At 36.8% G+C, this 22,605-nt stretch overlaps 2 protein-coding genes across 3 annotated transcripts in view; one reads left to right on the forward strand and one right to left on the reverse strand.

Moving 5' to 3' along the window:
- The window catches only part of LOC109416504 (G-protein coupled receptor dmsr-1), a 76,725-nt gene that overhangs the window by 39,310 nt on the left and 14,810 nt on the right, over positions 1–22,605 (reverse strand). The gene's annotated exons all lie outside the window — the stretch shown is intronic.
- Positions 14,936–15,958, forward strand: LOC134286613 (uncharacterized). The gene has a single exon (XM_062848247.1). It carries the CDS (start codon positions 14,936–14,938, stop codon positions 15,956–15,958), a length of 1,023 nt encoding a protein of 340 aa, XP_062704231.1.

Raw genomic sequence — 22,605 nt, forward strand, 5'->3', positions numbered from 1 at the left:
GATCTGAGGCTTTTTGGTCGGCTCGCAAGGCCTACCAGAAAGCTCTTCGGTCTGCTGAACGATCTGGCTGGAAAAACCTTTGAATAAATGTTTCCAGTTTGCGTGAAGCCAGTCGGTTGAACAATATCCTTGCAAAATCTAAGCATTTTCAAGGGAACGAACTTCGTTTGCCAAATGGATAAATTTTTGGCGGAATTCTTGTCAAAAATCCTGGTGCAATTCCTGAAAGAATTCTTGGACGAATCTCTGAAGGAATTTGTGCAGGGATACCTGGATAAATGCTGGTCATAATTTCTGGATGAGTTTTGGGAGGAATTCCTGGTGGAATCCCTAGAGGATTTCCTCTAAAGATTCCTCCAGGAATTGCTTCATGAATTCCTTCGTTATACCCTCCAGGGATTTCTCAAAAAATTTCTTCAGAAATTACTGCACAAATCCCTCCAGGAAGTCCTCCAGAAATGCCTCTAGGATTTCTTCGAGGAATACCTCACGAGATTTTTTTTTAATTTCTCCAGGGATTCCTCCCGGAATTCTTCTGGGAATTCCTCCAGCAAATCCTCCAGTAATCCCTTCAAGAGTTTTTCCAGGGATTGCTCCAGGAATTTTTCCAGAGATTCCTTTTGGAATTCCTCCAGGTATACTTTCAGAAATTCTTCCAAGAATCCCTCTAGGAATTCGAGAAAAACTCCGGGAACACTTCCAGGGATGGATTCAGAAAGTCCTCTAGTGATATCTTCAGATATTTCGCTCGGGACCTCTTAAAAAAATCCTACCATTATCTTCTCCAGGGATGCACCCAAAAAATCTGCATCATGCATAAAAAAAATACTAGTCTCTCTATATCCCATCAAAAGTTATCTGCAATTTTGTACACCAATGGCAATGACTCAATGGTTTAAAATGTCCTGTCTTTTAAAATCTTGTCGTTATCTTTTATAATCTTGTATCACATACGGCTCAACCTTCTGCACGCCAGTGAGTTGAGTTCAGCACCCAAATGGCTGAGTGAAACTCCCCCTTAATTTGTAAATGTGTCAATTTGAAGAACAATGTGCACATTCCTAAGTTGTACAAAGCTGCAAGGCATGGAACCACAAAAGTAATAACAATGTTAAGGCAACTATCGTGCAATCCGTTCCGCTTGTCTTTTTGTAGGTGTCTTGATTTCAGCAAATCAAGGGTTGAGATTTCCACAAACTTTCGGGCAAAAAGAGCGTCATGCGATGACATAGCACAGCATCGCTTGCATGACTGGAGACGATGGAATTTCCCTCCACCATCGCGCACACATATTTCCTCGAAGACATAACATATGTTTCCGTGTTTGATCCCAGCTGCTTCTTTTCATACGATGAGCTCATCATGCGAGATGAGAGGTGGAAAACCAAGTATAACGATGGGGTAGAATGAACTGAAACAAGGTAGCAGTATCTTGTTGCGTGATTGTGTAGGGTTATAATTAATATTAAATAGCAGCAGAGGAAAATGATAACTCTCCCGGAATTTTCATCACAGTTTTGCAGTAAAACTTGAACCAAATGCATCTACACTATCAGTCATAACTACGAACTTACGAGGAAAAGCACAACAACAGTAATTAATTAGACAAAAGTTTAACAACTCATACTAACCTACACAGTTGAAAAATGTTACATCATATAACCTATAGCAAAAGGACCCCGTCATATTGCACACATTTTCCCATCAGTTTATAAATTTACAGCTTGCTCTCAGTACACAGTTATGCGTTGCTGAACAAAAGCCAGCCAAAACCCTTTTATTCAAAACCCTCAAAAACATATGGTAATCACGAAATCTATCGTAAGTTTTCACAAAGTAAATCATACACCAATCGAAAGCACTGAACAGGTCTTAGGCTTATAAAATCACAACACCCTCTCGCTGGCGTGCAGATTCTACTATAGTTTTAGTTCAATTTTGACTCAAAAACGGGTTATTTATTCAAGAATATCAAAAGATAACTATTTTAGGCTACTTCGTATGTCTACGAACAAAGTGCTCAAAGCAACTACCACAGTTCGTGCGTTTATTAAAGCATGGGGCACTGGCATAGCTGTGAATAAACATTGCAGTTTTTGTATTAAGGCCATAAACCACGGTGTTCCAAAGGTTATCAAAAATTCAAATTTCGATGAAATGATCGGAAATTATGAATTTAGACAGTTGGCATGTTTAGAAAGCTGACAAAAAAATTAAACAAATTTAAACAAATTAAAGATTTTCTTGTATGGAATGTTGAATGCGAGCTTCATACCGCATAGTGGTGCGAGGGCGGTCGAATTCTAAAAAATTAAAACGCTCTCACGCACATGTAAAATTTAATATTACATGTGCGTGAGAGCGTTTTAATTTTTTAGAATTCGACCGCCCTCGCACTAACATTCCACATTTCATTCCACAACATTCCATACAAGAAAATCTTTAATTTGTAATTCAGAGAAATATTGCAGAAATGTCAGCTGTTTAGACTCCTGCTGAGAGATTCCACCTCTCCTCGTTATTCCTTACATGTTAAACAGCGATGCCATTCCATTCGACCAGTCACTAACTTTTTTCACAAGCCTTAGATCGGTTTGCAGGGTTGATTCCTCGTAGAATTTCCAACAGAAATCATTCATCGATTTATTTTTAAGAGTTAAGTGGCAACCTGTGGCGATTTTGCTTCGGAAAAGTGACTTTTCCCATAGTACATAAATCTTATGAAAATATAAGGGGCCGTTCATAAACCATGTAGAATTTTTGGGTGGGGGAGGGTTGGTTTGGTTTGCTAGCCAAAGTCTACGCTCCATATAAATTTTAACATTTTTGTATGGACAAAAGTATATTTCTGAGAAAGTCAAATTTTGGTCTACGTGGTTTATGAACAGCCCCTAAACGGCTGGCGCTAAAATGTAGCTTTTTCGATCGAGCTGAAATTTTGCACAGTTGATATGAGGCCAAAATGGAACTCAAAAAGTGTACAGAAGTGAAATGTCTTTTTCTGACCCATGCTTATACTTCTTTTGCACACTAGTTGGTAATGCCTGTAAGATAGAAAAACTGTTTTAAAAGCAAATAATTTTCACTCGCTCATCGCATACTGCGCGAGCACGGTGCAGTTTGGGCATACAACAGGCGCGCGTCATGGAAGATTAAAAATTGGTCATTCTTACAAATTATACTGTCAATTCAGTTATTTTTAATTTCTGTTTATTCGCCTTTTGTACTTTCTGTTTATTCGACATTTTGTTTTGACCTTTCGACCTTTTGTCCTAGTATTTGTTTTATGTTTCGACATTTCAACCTTTTTACCCCTCGACCTTTTTTCTTTTGACATTTTGACCATCGACCTTCTGACCACTGACCTTTTGACCTTCGACCTCTCGTCATAGATCCCTACAAAGCCATGTAATTGATTGGCTCGGTAGCTTAGTTGTTAAAGCATTGGTCCAGCATATAAACGCCGTAAATTCAAATTTGACATGAGCTGTGTTTTTTATAATCTGACCAATAATGTATTCATCTGTACGTTGCGTTAATTGAAAATTATGATCTTGTTGCTTGTCTAGGATTACCAAGATTCTAGTCGTTTAAAAACTGGACGTTGAGTAGTATTAGATTCACCGCAAAAAGTCAATAAAAAATAATTATGAAAAACTCATGTACGAATTGGGCCAATATTTGTTTCGAAATTAAAAAAAAAGACAAAAGAACTATCGATCAAAGGTAGGAGAAAATATTCGTTGTTACCCCGCACTACTGAATGTGTTGAAAAAGCAAACATCAATTGCATTGATAGCCAGTGCTAGCAAGAAATGAGCCAAATTCGTTGGCAGAACGACCCTGAGATTTCCGCATGGAGGAAGCTTGGATTTTTTTCATGAACTCTGATTGGATACTTATCATTATTACTGATTACTTTCGTTCCAAATGTGCGATCTGTTGCAGACAGAACCGTTACGGGTCTTATGGAACGCTTATCAAGAGCATTAGAGAAATCAAATGACGGTTATGAGCGGTGTTACTCACGATTGTTATTGGATTCATTCGCACAACACGGGTCATCAATTTTGATCTTGTATTGCTTTTTGACTTGTGCCAAAAGCAATTGAAACAATCGTATACAGCAGACAATTTTGTTCTGATGAAATGGAAGGGCTTTCCATTTTTTTTTTTTTTGGTTAACTTGCGTGTTGTTTCTATTGGCGTGGTCAGTATGGTAGCGTTGATGTTGTGGGAAAATGGACATTCAAAGCTAGAGTGACTTGATATTTACATATTTGTCGGTATGCATTCAAAATAATTTTATTCAAAGTGATTTCGCATATGAAATCCAAATGAACTGTAAAGCTATAGTTGGTGTGGGTAATTGGTTAATATGAACCAAATGCTAACCGTTTGAATAATGTAAATTTAATTGTATCCACATGAGTAAATCGCCAAATTCTTGAACCCGAACAATAAGTGAATCTGCGTGTTGAAAGTGAGGGGTTAACTCTTCAAGTACAGACTCATCAGCATCTTTGCACCAATGAACATTAATTCCCAGGATTTAATGTATTTTTTTTTGTAATTCAAGTATGAACTGTATTTTATATGGGTTTATGGGTTTTATATGTAGAGGTGCGTGAAAATAAGCAAAAGTTTGAATATATGTAAAAATATAGACTATTTGTTTTTATTTATTTTTACGTCGTACATTCTACAATATCAAAATCAGCTTGAGAACAGAAAAAATAGTACTAAGGGGCTGTCCATAAACCACGTGGTCATTTTTTCCGGAATTTTAGTCTGATTTGGTGATCAGCCACGTTAGCTGGTGAAGGTGATGTTTAGTGGTATCATAATAATTGAATTGTGTTTATCGTCAATAAAATCACTCGAACTTTTCCTTTCCTGAATTCAAATAATATTATTTTGTTTCTGCTAGAAGAGAAATATGTGACATAGAATTTTAGGCAAACTGGAACTTGTACCTGACCTTGTAAACAGGCAACTTTCAAAATTTATGAGAAAAAAGCAGAAAAGTATTCAAAATAAAAGAAAAAGTTTCTTTGAATTTTCTCATCAACCTATATTTTGTACAACACGTTGAAAAAATCTCGCTTTTAATACTCTGCATTAGCTGTGGTAGCCAACCGCGCGACTGACGGAAGGTAAAGTGCACTAAACGTCTTTATTGTCAAAGCTCGACCTTTCCCTATGTTATTTTTCTTTCTAAGATACAGGTGGTTTGTTCGTACGGGCTCTAGATGGACAGCATAATTTTTCGTGCTGTGGACAGGAATAATCAGCATAGTCAGTTGAATAAAAATTGATTTTATGCTTTTGGATCAGACAGGAAAAATAAAACACCAAATAAAAAAAAACCACGTGGTTTGGTGACAACCTCCCCACCCCCCTCCGTGGCTTTTCGTGGTCTTTCGGCAGACCCCCCCCCCCCCCCATAGTGATCACGTGGTTTATGGATGGCCCCTAATTACCAAAGTTATAACAATTTTTGTAAAACGTGTTTTCTTTAAATATGCTTGCCGTGACTATGATTGCAGTCCAACGGCTCAACCCAAAACAAAACCGTTACTAGAGGACCTTGTGGTGTCCTTGAACGATCGGAATAACAAACGGTGGTTTTATTTTGCAAACGGGAACGATTTTTCTCTAAAAAGTCACATCTTTCCATAAAAAAAAAATAAAACTACTACGAAAATTATTACGAAAAATATGGACACGACACATAAACAGCGAACTGTAAAAACATTTTTTTTGATGATGATTAACCTGGGCTTGTTAGGGAAATATCTGTAAGTAAAAAGAAAATCGCGTTAAGTAGGGGAGATTGAGGAGACTTGATCCCTGGGAAGACTTGCTCCCCCAATATTTGCTCGGAATCAAAAACATTTTTCTTCTAACATATTTTTCCAAAACTACTACTGGACAAACGGCTATGTTTTGGCTACAAGTGATTTTGATTGTACATTGCCTTATTTTTTAACGGCTGATGGTTTGTTTTCAGTCCTTCAAAAATCTTTTATGCGATTCCGAAAAATCTCAATAACTTTGTGAAAATTGAACCAAATCATGTCAAAATTTCACAGCACATAGTTTAAATAAAATACTTTCAAACTTATTTATCTAAATAAGGCTATTGTTAACATATTTTAATTAAATCAGCTTAGTATACACAACAGTGACATGAGGAGACTTGATCCCTCGAGGATTACACACACATTATACATGTGAAAAATAAAATTCTATTCGGAAGCCCGTATTTACTTGGAATTCTAGTCTATTAAACGATAAAATGTGTCAGATAATTAAAACTTTAGTACAAACCAAGAAAAGGGGGATCAAGTCTCCCCATTTTGAAGATACGGCATAAGGGTAGGCGGGGCAATATGGACACCCTAAGGTTTTTGCCAACTTGACCTGGCCAGATGTCAAAAAAAGTTTAGTTTTTTTATACATGTATACTTTTAAAGTCTATTTAGCATCCATTGCATAAGAATGTTCACGAAGAAAAATGATTTATCCACTTCAAAAAATGTTATGAAAAATGTTAGTTTTTCATGACCGTCTTCAAGCATACGGGGCAGAATGGACACCCCTATGGGGCAATATGGACACCATGAGACTTTTACGAATTTCGTACATTATTTACACCTATAAAGTCATTTCATTACAGAACAACTTTTATGGATGAATAATACGCCGAAGTAGTTCATTTTTGTTCAGTTAATTCAAATTCAGGCTGTTTTGGATAAAGCTTCGTTTTTTGTCGGCATGTACAGTTGTGCCTAGAACAACTATTTTCCACTGCTGTCGTTTTTTGACCGATTTGTTTCACCCTATGTCTACTATAGTGAACATTTAACCAAAAATACACTGAAATTGAAGAATTTGGTTGGTTTGTGATTTAGGTTATATTTTTCCCTTGCCGCTTCTTTCAAAAAGGTGAGTGTCCATTTTGCCCTGGCAGCAGAAGATTTTTCCAAACTTGATTTTTGAAATATAAAGAAGAAAATATAAACATGTTAAGCATGTAGATACAGCAAAACTACTTGCATGTGTTCTAGAAATATCATATTTCAATCGACCTGCAATAAATTAATAACTAAATCTTATTTTAGATGGTGTGAAAATTATAATTTTCATGCACAAAAAACGGAGGACGCAACTTTTTCGTGTAAAATCAAGTATAATTTTAATTTCGAATGTTTCTTTCCAGAAACTACGTTTTAGACAAATCAGGCCAAACATTTCAATAGGTCCTATCTGCAATTGAGAGGCTCTCATTTTTCACTTTCTCTTTCAATTATTGCAATGTAATGGTACACTATTCAACTGTTTTTGCAGTACAAATCAAAAGACGATTGTTTTGACCATCGTTCAATACAAGGAGGCATTCATAATACAAATAAACAGCTGAGATATTAACGAAAGAAAGAGAAACCAAAGAGAGCCTCTCTTCTGCAGATAGGACCTTTAGACATGTTTGGCCTGAAATGTACTATATTCTCCATTCATTAAAAGTTCAAAAAAGTTCGCATATTTCAAAATATTGAGGGTGTCTATTCTGCCCCGGGTGTCCATATTGCCCCGGAAATCTTATAATTTCAAACACTCCATATTCATCGAAACTACAAGAAAACTCGAAAAGAAAATGAATAGGAAGACTCTGGAATTATTTTCCCTTCAAATAAACCATGCGCTCAAAGGGGGATCAAGTGTCACCCATTTTTGAAAAACACATCATAAGACATGCCTCCATATAAACACAGTTTTGAAAACTTTAAAAATAAATTAAAGGCATTCCACAGTGGGAAAAATCGACCCAAAAAACGGATCTTTTGACGCCGCTGGTTTCGGTACGTGAAGTTGACCATTTCTGACGTAAAAAAATACAAGAAATCGATTGGTGCTAAATTCATTCACCGCACGGCACGGGAAGTGATCCATTTTGCCCCATTTTGCCCTTTTTTCATACAAAAAGTGAATCAAAATGTACTTTCCAACAACTAACACGACTGTAGATCATTGAAATCAGCTGCAGGTGTAATAAGCTGTCAATAGAAATTATAAACATATATGAAAGATCCTTTTAAATGCTTATTTTGCCCCATATGCCCCAACAACTGCTGGAAATTGTGAATTTTACATAATTATGAATGGATTTTTAAGGTTACTGATTTGAATTTCTTTTTTTTTGCATAAACAAAAAGCGCTAGATCTGTTATTAGCAGAATCATCTTCAGTAGTTGTCCAATTTGCCCCATATTGCCCTATAATCATAGAAAAAATGATTTAAATTGCATTTATAAGAAACAGATACTGCTATGAACGTTGAAATTAGTTTAAGGTCCAATTGGAAGCTAACAGAGATCATACGCATATATGAAAGATATTTTCCCTTTTTTACCCTACATGCCCCTAAAACTGCTGGATGATAATGATTTTTTGTATTATTTTGTAATGTCACTGGTTGCAATGCATGAAGTCCTGGATAATTTTTATATATTCAAATACGGTTTATCGATTGGTTTTAGAATCATTCTCGGGGGGTACAAATAGCTGTCCATTTTACCCCAATTTGCCCTGATTTGTTGTCGCCTCATGTATGAATTGATTTCCCGCATTTGCTTATGTCCGAATTGATGGACTTTTGGTACTGAAACCAATGTAATCGAAAGGACAGTAAAATAATCAGGGCAAATTAATTTATTCATCACATGGCAAAAAAATCAGGGCCAATTGGGGTGAAATGGACAGCTATTCATATCATTACCGAGAATGGTTCTAGTATAAATCGATAAACCGTATTTGTATATATATAAAAAATTATCCATGACTTCATGTTTTGCATCCAGTAACATAACAAAACCATATAAAATATGTTATTATCCAGCAGTTTTAGGGGCATGTAGGGTAAAATAGGGTAAATATCTTTCATATATGCGCATGATAACTGTTAGCTTCCAATTGCACCTACAACTAATTTCAACGTTCCAAAGCAGGATTTATTTTTCATAAACACATTTTAAATCTTATTTTTTCATGAAAATTGGGCAAAATGGGGCAAATCGGACAACTCCTGAAGATGATTCTGGTGATTATACATCTAGCGCTTTTTGTGTATGCCAAACAAGTCAACTTCGAATCAGTAACATTAAAATCCACTCATAATTAGGAAAAAATGTGAATAATTAGCAGTTGTTGGGGCATACGGGGCAAAATAACCATGAAAAAGGATCTTTTATGTATTCTTATGATGGCTACTAACTTCCAATTACACCTGCAGCTATTTTCAACGATCTACAGTCGTGTTGATTGTTTGAAAGTACATTTTGATTCTCTTTTTGTATAAAAAAAAGGGCAAAATGGGGCAAAATGGACCACTTCCCGTGCCGTGCGGTGAATGAATTTAGCACCAATCGATTTCTCGTAATTTTTTACGTCAGAAATGGTCAACTTCACGTACCGAAACCAGCGGCGTTAAAAGATCCGTTTTTTGGGTCGATTTTTCCCACTGTGCATTCTGTTGTGTATTAACTTGCGATAGATGTTACCTGTCATTTTGTATGGAAATTGGATCTAGTTTTGTTATTTTTCTTAAAGTTTTAGGTGAATTAAGAAAAAGGGATCAAGTCTCCCCAGTCTTCCCTACTGTTCCTTTGAATTCCACTAAGAATTTGCATCCCTTGACAGATACGTATTTCGACCTCAACTGTAAGGTCGTCTTCAGTGTATTGTACTTGTACTTGTCTTGTACTTGACTTGATTTGTTGAAATCGATTGAAAACTGACTCCGCGATTGTAGTTACCGCATCGACGTTTTCGGAAAAAAAACATGATTCCGAGATAATCATGTTCAAGCATTTAAATTTTCAAATATACCTACACTACGACTCATAAGGGAGCAAGGCGCAAAACGCTGTATATTCGTTTCTACAGCTTGGATCTCTTTAAAAATTTGATATAGCATCCGTAAGAAAGAACCCATACTTTATGATAAAAGAATTAAAAAAAAACAAACTTTACCCGAGTATATAATCCCTTAAATTTGGTCACACCAATAAAAACAAAAAAAAACAAATTAATCCACCTAGTGGTGATAGTGCTTTTCTCGTCGAATATGTTCTCATAGTTTTCCGTCGACGGTTCCTGAATCCTGAAAATATATGATTTTTTTTCTCTGTACGGGGCACAACCACTGCGACCAATATTTGATCTATTGTGGCGATTCACTTCAAAAATAACTCAAATGATCTCCGATTATTTCTTTTGTATAAAAAAAATCATTCTTCATTAATTACATCACCCTGAAGAAAGCAGCTGATTCTAACGCGAATCCCACGTCAAAACAGAATAAAAATATGCTACGACATATCGGAAACTTTTCGATTCCAATCATAATCGTCAGCGTGCGTTGGACCAACCAACTGACACCATGGTGGAAGGCTATTCGGTGCCTGTCCAAACCGTGTCACTACACAAAACAACAAGTAAACAACAATAAAAACTAACCCCATTCCAGAAGCTATCTCGTTGAATAGCTACCATGAATAACAACTTATTTTATTTTTCACTATTGGACCATGTTTTTAAATCGTGCTTTATAAAGGCGGTTAAAATTGATTACAACATTGGTTTACGTGCTATCCGGCTAATTGATGCGTTTATGCATGAAGCATTTTTTCATTGTTAAGCGTTTCGCTGTAAAACAGTTTTATCAGAGTACTTTGCTATTGCTGAAATCAACTGAAGTTATTTCAACACGACTGAAATGTAAAAAAAAAGTCTTTGTTCTTAGCAATGACAATAATAGAATTCCGCTTCCAGGGGTTTTTCCCTAATCTAAAAAAGAAAAAAAATCCACTATTATACATAGCTTCTGCACCACTAATCTTTCACAAACTATATTGAAAAATACCTAACGTACCATTTTGCCAAACCCTCTATATTGCTGATTGAATTCGTCCAAGGGTATATTTGTTACTGGCATTGCTGAAAACTGACAAACTGTCAACTATAAATACAACCCAAGCAAGTTCCAACTGCCATGTTTTATATCTTCCATGAAAGTTTTCTCTTTATGAAGATTAACTGCTTGGCTCACGTGGGTCACATTCTGATTTACATCGTTTGAAGTCTTTCACTGGCGATATTGCTGCGTTCTTCATGAGCTGTGAGCCCGTTGTGAAATGGATTACTTGCCACTCGGCAAGATGACAATATTGTTTTCAATCCATTAATTACAATTATTTCTCTGCTGTGTTATCGAGCGGTTACAGTGTATTCTGCAAGCAAATAAATATAAACATCTGTACAGAAAATGTTGATTGCTTGTCCATGGAAATCTGGAATTCAAAGATAGCTACTCATTGATTTATTTCGTCTCAATCCTTCCGGCTAAGGACTGCTCTTCCTAAGAATTCAATATTGTTAATCAATCCAAAAATAAATGGTTGATCGATATGAATTTCAAAACCCCGACAAGAGAGAGAATTATGTTTTCTATCTTTGGATATTCGGGTGAATACCAGGTGTAGGTGAGATTTATCGTTGTTGGTAGCATCTACTTTAAAATAACAGGTACTCACGTCAAACTTAAATAAAAACATCTGGATTGAAAACAGGAGAGTTTGCTTCGGTTTTTTGCCATCGACCGAAAAGGAAACATGCAGATAATTTATTACAGTAACAATAACTGCCGGTATGTTTCTCCTTCCCCTGCTGAAAAAGGATCGAGAATGAGGAAATTCCTCTCCACAACATGTGCCTATAAGTAGCACCATAAAAAGCACACCCACGAGCTGGGAAACGGAGAGCTATGATAAAAATATTGGCTTCAGCATCAGTGGCTTGATACGTTGCTTCCGGAGTGGAACTATTGCCGAATCGGTGACCCAAACGATTTTTGATGACGGCCCCGCCGTGTAGCATTTCCAGCTCAACACGTAAATTTTGGGGATGGAACTTTCTTGGCCTAAATTGGTACACTGAAAATTCAACATGTTCATGGAGGGGTCCAGTTTCTAATAAAATTTGTTCTGGTTTATACAACCAATTTACAAAACAATATAATATATTCTGTCTTCTTGGGTTCTACCACTCCTGGTAATTTCGCTGATCGCTAATAGTAGTAGGTGGACTATTTTGCGATCAAATTTGGATTGTGTCATATTCGAGGTCACATTCGCCCGAATGACAAACGCCAGAGAAAAAGTTTTCCGCCAGAATCAATCAAAGCTCAAGGATAAACGCAGGGTTTCGCATAAAACGTAAAGCAAAATTTTCTAATTTTAGACCCCATCCTTTTCCCCACGAAACAACTTTTGTGTGGGGAATTTTGAAATTTTGTATGGAGCGTAATACAGTGGTAGACCCCCTCCCACCCCTTTTAGCGTTACGTTTTATGCGAACGATCCCTTAGTATCTGACCAATCGATAGAACACACTAAATGTTTGCATGTGACCGCCGCACCGGCGAGAATGATTTGGGTGAGCGATGCACTCAAAGAATTTAGTGGATCACGGATGACCCCTAGAGGAAGTTAGAGAAGCGAAGGAACGCATAAGCCGCGATTGAGCGAGTGAAAATAGGTACGAGAAGCGAAGATCTAGCTAGGCTGCAAAACGGTGTGACGATAGGAAGAGCGTCCTCATAAGTTTCCCATACTTCTATAGACTGTTTCAGAAATTATAAATACACTTTGTTTATTAAATTAAATAAACTGTTCTACCGATTTTAACCAATTTTTTTCAGAGTATAGCATATTGTACTCCATATTTTTATATTTCCTTACAATTGTCTCGATATTTTAAAGAACAGTCGAGTTCTCTAACAAATAACTTAATTTTTCAAATTTGCATTTGTTTTTTGATGATTTCAACATTTTTTATCACTAATTACCAAAAATTATCTAAATTTTTTATCACATTCGATTTCTCAACAAGTTGTCTAAGGAATGCCTTGATCAAAATTTGGGAAAAATCGATAAAGGCATTTCCACAACATTTTTTCGGAGATCAAGTTTCTCATTTTTTAAGGTTTTCTACGGAACATAAGAACTACCACACAGTTTCTTAGCTTTCCTGAACGCATTTAATCTAAACAAACTTATTTTTTCAGCTCATTCGATCCTTCAGATGGCAAAACTTGTCATACCATAAAAACGAATGCAGGAAACAGTAATTAAGACATTCGTTTGCTTAACGTTTGTTGCTACTGGTGTTGTTGAGAAATTTGAAACAAAAATGTTTGTTTTGAGAAGGCCCGTAATGGTGATTCTTGATCAAATATTCCAGTAAAAAATACTCTTACTAATCGAGAAATATATTTTATTATCGACACAGCAATTTTGATTGTGTTTGGAAATTAAATATTTTATCTGTAAGATTTTCTTCTTTTCTACTATGCTACATTTTTTGACCACTTTGTGCAACTTCAAATTTTAATCAACTAGTTTACAGAGCCCTATTTTTTAACTTGTATCAGAAACATCAACAAAATTGGTATTATTTGCTTCGTAAGCATGTTTACTATAAGAGCTAGGAGAAACTTTTCTGGATATTGTGCTCAAATTGAAACGGCAGGTTATCGTTAGTGTATTTATAATTTCTGAAACAGTCTATATGATTCAAGCGATAAAAAAGACCGCATGCTAAGAGTTGTCTGTTTGGTTGATAGTGCAGCCTGATGGGCATTGTTGCCCTTATGACGTCAGCAATATTGAGAAGGTACGTCCCGAGCGTCTGTTCACCAAGGAGGTGCGGCACAAACAGAGTCTGTTCTGTCATCCAGCGGCAGAATATGAAATGCTCCTCCACCGGAAGCTATACCTAAGGTGGCATCCCTATCTGCTCATATTCGCTTAGTTGACGTACGCGCCACTGTAGTTTTCAACACACTTTTGAAATTTTAACAATAAAAATGGAAAATTTACATTTTTTTCAGGTTGACATCTACATAGTGATTAGATCTTTTCTTTTATTGAGTAAAACTGGTCACAATCATGCACATATGATAGATATTAGCTTGTGAATGCTGACATTGTCAATGGTGGTTACGTCGACTATGCTATCATGGGCAGCCATCACGGTGGTTGGGGGACCTTAGGCCAACAACCTACTGTTCCCGTAACCCAGAAACCGTTACAGAAACTGAAAATGAAAGATTACGAATGGCAACTGATTCAACACGAAACAACGAACAAGACTTGGAACTTGGAATGTACACTCAGTAGCCGAGCTGGGTTTTTCTCCTAAAATTCGTCATGTTCAATCTGCTGCAACTTTAGCAATTATCAGTATTTTTGTCTGAAAATTTTACCACTTCATCATCAATATATTGATAATGTAAGGTCAAAATTACCATACCATACCATACCAAGAGTGCAAATTTAAGAACGGGAAACCGAGAGACCCTCTTAATGCGATGGTTGAAGAGGCCAATGCCGTCCGCCAAAAAGTTGCGCGTTTGATGGGAGAAGACCGGTTGGAACGGAGATTTCTCGTACCCAACCCGAAAGTTGCGACGTTATACTGCTTGCCGAAAATTCATAAAAACCCAGTGGCGATGCGACCGATTTCATCAAACGTTAATACCCCCACTGAGAAAATGGCAGGTTGGTTAGTGAATGAATTACGGAAATTCCCGATAGCCCACGGTAAAAGCGTCCGTAACTCAGTAGAGTTGGTAGAGCATTTGAAAGATGTCGAAGTTCGGCGTGGGGAGGTGTTGGTTTCATTTGATGTGACTGCGCTATTCCCTAGCGTACCAGTGGGCGATGCTTTGCGGAGCCTGCGAAGACATCTAGAGAGGAGTCGTGTACCGCATAACCAGATAGCCGCTTACCTGCAGGTAGCTGAGGTCTGTATGAATCAGAACTACTTCTCGTTCAGGGGTAAGTTCTATAAACAAACCTTCGGTCTAAGCATGGGCAGCAAACTATCCCCACTGCTGGCAAACGTTTTCATGAGCGACTTTGAAGTAGAACTGCAAAAAGAAAAATTGTTCCCCCGAGTGTGGAGACGTTATGTGGACGATATTTTCGCTGTTGTAAAGGAGCGGTATCTATCCCAGGTACTTGACCTGCTGAATGCCCAGCATGAGAGCATAAAATTTACGCTGGAGAAAGAGGTGGACGGGAAACTACCGTTCCTTGATCTAATGATCTCCAAGACAGAGGAAAATAGATTAAAGTACGCAATCTACCGCAAACCCACCTCTACGGACAGGTATATTACTTCGGATTCTCATCATTTTGGTGCGCAACAGCAAGCAGCGTTCCATTCCATGGCACACCGCTTGTATAACATTCCCATGGAAAGAGAGGATTTCGTGGAAGAGAGAAATAAAATCCACCGAGCTGGGGAGTTGAATGGTTATAACAGGGAATTTGTGGATAAAATTCTCCGGAAACACGAGAGAAAGAAACACAGGAGGAATGCCACGACACTGAAGCCGGAAAAAGAGGAAGTTAAAAGGATCAGCCTTCCGTTCTACCCAAAAATTTCGAACCCGATCCATGCAACCCTTGAGCACCATGGATATCAGGTTGTATACAAAAGCAGTAACACGTTGAAAGACCTGTTGTGCAACCTGAAAGACAAGGTCCCAGCGGATGAAAAATCTGGGATCTACCAAATACCGTGTCAAAATTGCCCTGCGGTGTACATTGGGCAAACTCGCCGGAAGTTCAAAATTCGTCTTCGTGAACATAAACACGCGGTCGAAAACAAACGGACCAATGAATCAAGCGTGGCAGTACACACTACTCATTTGGACCATGCTGCGGATTGGGAAAATGCTAAGCTGGTGAAGAATGTGAGAAAATCCACCCAGTTAAACGCATGGGAGTCCATGTACATTGCCACAGCGAATCGTCCTCTCATGAATGAAGACGATGCCCCGATACAGTCACCCCCCTTCAACCTGACAAAGCTGAGAATTCAGTAGAACAACAGCATTTTCGTCGACGAGTACTGTACGCAGTACAATTGTATTAGTGCCTAACGTAATCAGTCGGACATCGTCCTGTAGATGGGCAACGTCGAGCCCGAAACCGGTCGACTTAAAAGGTAAATTAAAACCCCTTTTAATTTTTTGTAAGAACTATAAGTGTTGTGTCCTGTCTCGCGCCGCGTGTTTTGTGTAGTCAAAATTTCAAATTGATAGAAACTAGAAATTTCGAGTTACAACAACTTATATGAAAAAAAAAATTTTTGGACATACTTTTTTCAAAAATCCATATTCTGGTGAAACATTTAAGTAGCTTCATAAAAATTTCACTGCAGCGTCAGTAAATATAGGAAATGTTGTGGTCAAAATTTGAAATGTTTTCATCCAGCGGTTTGGGCCACAGAAATCGTCAAAGTTGAAGAACCAGTGTGGGTGCCTACAGTTTTCACTCCGTATTGACCATGCTGAAACAGCGGTGCAGAAAAAAAGCCGAGAAATATATCACATAATATGGATTGCTTATTTAAACATAGATCTAAAGATTAATGGAACGAATTGCCCTCGGCTTTTTTTCTGCACCGCTGTTTCAGCATGGTCAATATGGAGTGAAAACTGTAGGCACCCACACTAGTACTTCAACTTTGACGATTTCTGTGGCCCAAACCGCTGGATGCAAAACATTTCAAATTTTGACCACAACATTTCCTATATTTACTGACGCTGCAGTAAATTTTTATATGAAACTACTTAAATGTTTCACCAAAATATGGATTGTTGAAAAAAGAATGTCTAAAAATGGTTTTTTCATATTAGTTATTATAACTCGAAATTTCTAATTTCTATCAATTGAAAATTTTGACCTTACATAATACATTGATAATGTGGTGGTTGATGATGAAGTGGTAAAATTTTCAGACAAAAATATTGATAATTGTCAAAGTTGCAGCAGATTGAACATGACGGATTTTAGGAGAAAAAAACCAGCTCGGCTTTTTTTTTTTGCTACTGATTGTACTAACCTAAGCCCAGCAAGGTAAACCAGCACAAATAGCCAATGAGGCATACCGTATGAAGCTTAAGAGTGCTTAAGATCCTAGGCACATAACATAAGTGGAACTCTGGCAAAAAAGTTGAAGCCCTTTTTTATTGCGTGTGCTGGTATAGAGGGCACCGAAATTTCAAATGCGTTATACCATTGTTACCAAGTCGTTTTGCAACATGTATACCATTTTTCATAGATATGAAGCAAAACAAAGACTTCGCAGATCTAAACTGGCAGCACGTGAAAATAGTAGTAAAACATAAATTGTCATGAAACTTTGTTTTGGTCTAGAATTCGTTTTCCTACTCTCAAATAAAAACGGAAATCGAAATGTAATACATAGATGCGTTATTCCGTAGCTTTTAAACATTTTATGATTTGATGAGTAAGTGGGTTGTCAGCAGCAAATTTTGCGAATGTTTGGTAAAACTGGACTACTACTTGGATCAGATGTTTTTTGTTTACCATTATCAATGACAGTTTGATGCCTTCTAGACTAGATATACCAGTGGCGCGAGCTGGAAAAATGATGCAACTTTTTCCTTCGTTCTTACTATGGAGTTCCACATGTTATGTGTCCTAGGACTGAGCGAAGTCCGTTGGCCGAACTTTGGAGAACCAGGTTGGCATCGGATCAAATTCTGCTATACTCTGGCTTACGAGGTGAACACGGTCCTCGTCACCGTTCCTCATCGTAATCGACGAGATCCTGGTAGGTGCGATTGATCGTTAACCAAATTGAGGGTTGCTGTGCCAATGAAAAATAGTTGTATGATGTTTATAATGCAACTCCTTTGTGTTGCATTATGAACATTATGCAAGTCAATTGGGTTTTATTATGAAAAAAAAATCATTGCATAACATTTTGCGTGGAACTCGCAGCAAATCTCGACTTTTTCAGCACTCTTCGTATTTATCCAACTCGGCCTCGTTCGATAAATGTACGACTCGTACTGAAAAAATCTACTTTTTACAACCCGTTACATGAATAATTATAAAATGGCTGAAGACGCTTAACGGTGCTCTGATATGCAGAATAAGCTCGATGATCTTGCCGATCGCTCCTCGGTGGAACACTTTTTCAATTCTAGCAATTGGGAGGTACCCTAACACAAGTCACATTTTAAACCAAATAGACTAGAAGAGGTTCTTAGTACCATCATAAAAATGGTATAAGGATTTATGAAGGTTCTCAGAACCTCTACAAGACTAATTAGTCATCAAAATGTTTCTTGGGCTAAAACATCGCATAATATGAATCTCCGCAAAAAAAATCGTTGGAATAAATAATTTTATGCAATTCAGTATCATAATTTCAATTTTATACAACTCATTTGAGTATCATAATGGCCAACTTTTCCGCAACTCAAATGAGTTTTTTCAGCACTCTTCGTATGTATTTATCCAACTCGGTAAGCCTCGTTGGATAAATGTACGACTCGTGCTGAAAAATCAACTTTTTGCAACTCGTCACATAAATAACTATTATCATTTTTGTTGCTTTATAACAATACTTAAAATGTATTTAAAGTTTGCATGAGAAAAAATTGTGCCGAGTATTTTTTTTTTCTGGGATTAGGGAATTATTAGGCATTTGAAGGATTCTGATTAACTGCCATGGGTTTTGCGTTCATAAAATAAACGCTATTCCAAGTATTCTGCTCAGTTACTGAGTTGGTCTCTAGTATTGATTACTTTTTGTTTGATCTGCAAGTATCAGCTATGGAAAGGCATACAGGGGCCGTTCATAAATCAGGTAGACTTTTTGGGGTGAGGGGGGGGGGGGGTCTGGCCAAAGTCTACGCTTCATACAAATTTTAAAATTTTTGTATGAACGAAAGTCTACGAGGGGAGAGGGGGGAAGTAAGAGATGGCCACATTTTGGTCTACGTGATTTATGAACAGCCCCACAGGGGATGACAAAATGATCGGAACAGACAAAATTTTAACGTTCCGAAAAATGGTCAACTAGCTGTAAATTTTCGGAAAGTGCATCAAACATCCTCAAACTTTTACTGTAAGTTGATCAACTAGCTGTCTATCAATGGTCTAAATTTGGGAAAGATCGGGCTTATTTACTTGCAGTTAGAAATTTTCTAGAAAAAGGCATAATCATCCGATAGCAAATTTGGGACTGTAAAATTTCTGGATTCAAAGAAACGAATGTCATGAAATTTCATTCCAAGATTTTTGACAATAAAATATCAGGGTTAAGTACGGTTCCTTTGAATTCCACTAAGAATTTGCATCCTTTGACAGATACGTATTTCGACATCAACTGTAAGGTCGTCTTCAGTGTCTTGTACTTGACTCTGAATTCAAAGGAACCGTACTTAACCCGATTTTCTTTTTATTTACAGATATTCCCCTAACAAGCCCAGGTTAATCATCAATAAAATATCGATTTTTCTGGATATGTAATAAAACTCGATAAAAGACTCTCTTTCAAAACAACACCTCCCATCAACGCCATGTGTACCATAAAACTCTTTTATTCATGCACGGTATGCTTATTGAGGTTAGCTTTGAGTAAAAATTGATGTTAACAAATAAGTTTAGAGCCGGCCTACTTTAAAGACAGGCTTGTTAGAATCCCAAAAATGGCCGACTTTGGAATCTACTCACGATTTCAAGCGCACAAATTTCTTCGTAAACAAAACCAGCGCTCATGATCTTCTTCTTTTAAGCTTAAGGTACACCGGGGCAAGTTGAAATGGGTGGGGCAAGATGAAACACGAAGTTTTGAAATAGTTTTCAATACAATTTGAAAATTTTTCTTTCGCCGAAAGATTGTTTGAATCGAAAACTATGTGTTTTGGCATTCAAGCTGTTTAGGTTTACCATAATTGGATAACATCATGTTAACCCGCTGCTTCATCTTGCCCCACCCGTTTCAACTTGCCCCGGTGTACCTTATTAAAAGTGAGCAAGAACAGAATAATAAAATTCACTGTTGTGTGGAGCTTTCTTATTGAGATTTGTACGTCTGAAGTTTTGATGCACTTTTGAAGCGGGATTTCAAGACGTTTGTCCTTGTTGGGCCTATTTCGATTTGTAATGTTCTCACTTCGTCGTTTGAACATCATATTCGTTTTCTTTCAAACGTTCTGTTGCGAATAAGACTGAGCACACTTTTCAGCTTCGGAACCATCTCATGCATTCAACTGTTCCCCTCTCAGTTGATTGATTGATTGTTTGATTTGTCTTTATTTAAGAGACTTTCAGCCCGAGCAGAAGGGAATAGCAACAGCATAAAAGAATGTGTTATTTTGGAAAAATAACTGAGTAACGGAAAGAGTTTTTTCATGTTATTTACATAACATATCCTGTTATAAACTTGTCTGTCATAAGCGGCAAAATAACAAAAATTATAACAAAAAAATGTTCCTGGAAGACCTGTTTAATAACATGTCTTGTTAGTTTCAACAGCAACTTAATAACAGCGAATTTTTAAAATATTTCAATAACAAATTTTGGTATGAATAAGTTATTGATAACAATCTGAAAAAAAAAAATTTGCTTTTTTTCTGTTGCGGATAGGAACTCCTCCAAAGTCCCATATGATTTCAATGGGATACGCAACAATAGGATCTATTGTTAAATATTTCATTCATAATTGGGACGCTATTGTTGTCGCAAGCGATTTATTATCGAAAACAGAGAGAAACAATAGTTTTCGTTTATTTTCCAAACAACTTAAGATGAAAAACTATCGACGTTTTGAAGCCCTTTATTTGATGGTTCATTGTTTATAGGAGTAATTTACATTATTACCTGATTCATTGACACATTTATCCAAGTGAATCTATGTGGGCTCGATGCAGTGAAATCAATAAAAATAAAATGTCTAAAAATAATCAATAGAGTTCTTTTTCTTTATGACTTTTTTTTACATTTTTGTCGAAAATGTGTTGTTCGTCCTTGAATTCCACCAGTTGATCCAAAATGTTTATAAAATGGCTAACACTCTATTACATTCTCTATATTCGTATTCATACCTAACTGAAACTGGGACCAAAAATAAACAGGTTTACTTTTCAAAGTCCTTATAAAACAAAAGGCTGATAAGTTGGCTCTGTCACAGTTAAAACGTAATGTCAGAAAGAAGAGCAACTGATGACAAAATAATATTTTCTCTCCCAGTTCCTCACGGAATGATGTGAACAACGAAAATCTTTGAGGTGTAGTTTTGATTGCAAAGCTAGTTATGTTGTAATATGTTGATGCTAGTTATGTTGATAAAATATTTGTACAGTCTCAATGACACAATAATAACTGAACTTGTGCTACAACAAAACATGTTATTGAAATGTAATTTAAAGAAAATATACCAAGAGCACGATCATAACAAAATAAGATTGCCCAACAGAACATGTTATGGAACGGTGATGACTTAATTAGTTAATAATAACAAACCAAGATATAAAAACAGGTTTTGTGATTCCGTTGTTATTATTTTGATATTTTCCTCTGCTCGGGAGCCCTTGGGCGTTCGTCTCTCCCTCTCAGTTGAATAAAAGTCAACTAACAAAAAAAAATATGAGCAATTCATAGTCATTGTTTTTTTTTCGATTCTGAATGAAGATTTATCTATCTATTTATTGGAAACGGTCAACGTACGACAAAGCAAATTATGTTTGGAGCTTGTTATTTCTTCCCAGATTGTGGTTTTTCTTTGATTCGTTCTATTTTAAAAGCATAAAAAGAAAAGGAAAACTTCAAATATTGGTGGCACCAGTTGACCACTCGAAAATTCGTCTCAAGTTTATCCAATCAAGATATTATCGTCAAGATAAATTGTAAACATGCGCTGCAAAGGATACTTTCATGCTCCGTTGAGAACGTTATAGATCTAATAGGATTCAGCTTCAGAAGCACAAACCCCAGCTGACGTGCCAACTTGCAAATGGTCTTTTCGTGTATCCAGTGTTTAGAAAGGACGTCTCGTTGGAAAACTGGCGCCACCGAGTAGACGCACACTGAGCTTCAGTTCATTATATTATTGATGGTCGTAGTTTCTTCTGAAACCACCATCATAATGTGTGCGTTAATGTTATGATTATAGCTAATTGTGTGACCTGCGTTGTTAGCTGAAACAACCACAATGTTTCAGGGTGCAGAGTTTATTACAAAGTGTAGAGTAAATCAAAACACGTGACATGGTTGTGAATGGTTGATTTGCCTTATTATTTTGTAGTCAACTGATGGATAATTTCATTTACAACCACAAATTCATTGACCTTTGCGTTTATATCCTATAGGTATACCGTGGAGATAAAATTTTCTAACTTTCATTAACCGCGACAATTTTTCATATTGCACAAGCTGCATGACTGGGTGCAATGCTTTCTCTTACTTGGAAAATAAGATCCAACTGCCAGCTCAATTAATGTTGCTTTTCACAAGCCAGTGAACCACATCACATTAATTTAAGCTCGTCTTATGCATGAGACCACTCGTAATGAGCGTATTTTTGCTCGTGGGGTTATTGGATCTGTTTAATCCTGGTGCTTTTGACTGTCCCAAAATTTGAAAAGATTCTATCCCGTCCGTGACAAAATTCAAATCAACTTTTATCATGTTTGATCTCTGATTAAACACA

The sequence above is a fragment of the Aedes albopictus genome, chromosome 2, assembly GCF_035046485.1.
Source record: "Aedes albopictus strain Foshan chromosome 2, AalbF5, whole genome shotgun sequence".
Taxonomy (NCBI): domain Eukaryota; kingdom Metazoa; phylum Arthropoda; class Insecta; order Diptera; family Culicidae; genus Aedes; species Aedes albopictus.

Coding starts and splice junctions, on each gene's coding strand:
- LOC134286613 (XM_062848247.1), top strand. CDS start 14,936: ATGGGCAGCAAACTATCCCCACTGCTGGCAAACGTTTTCATGAGCGAC.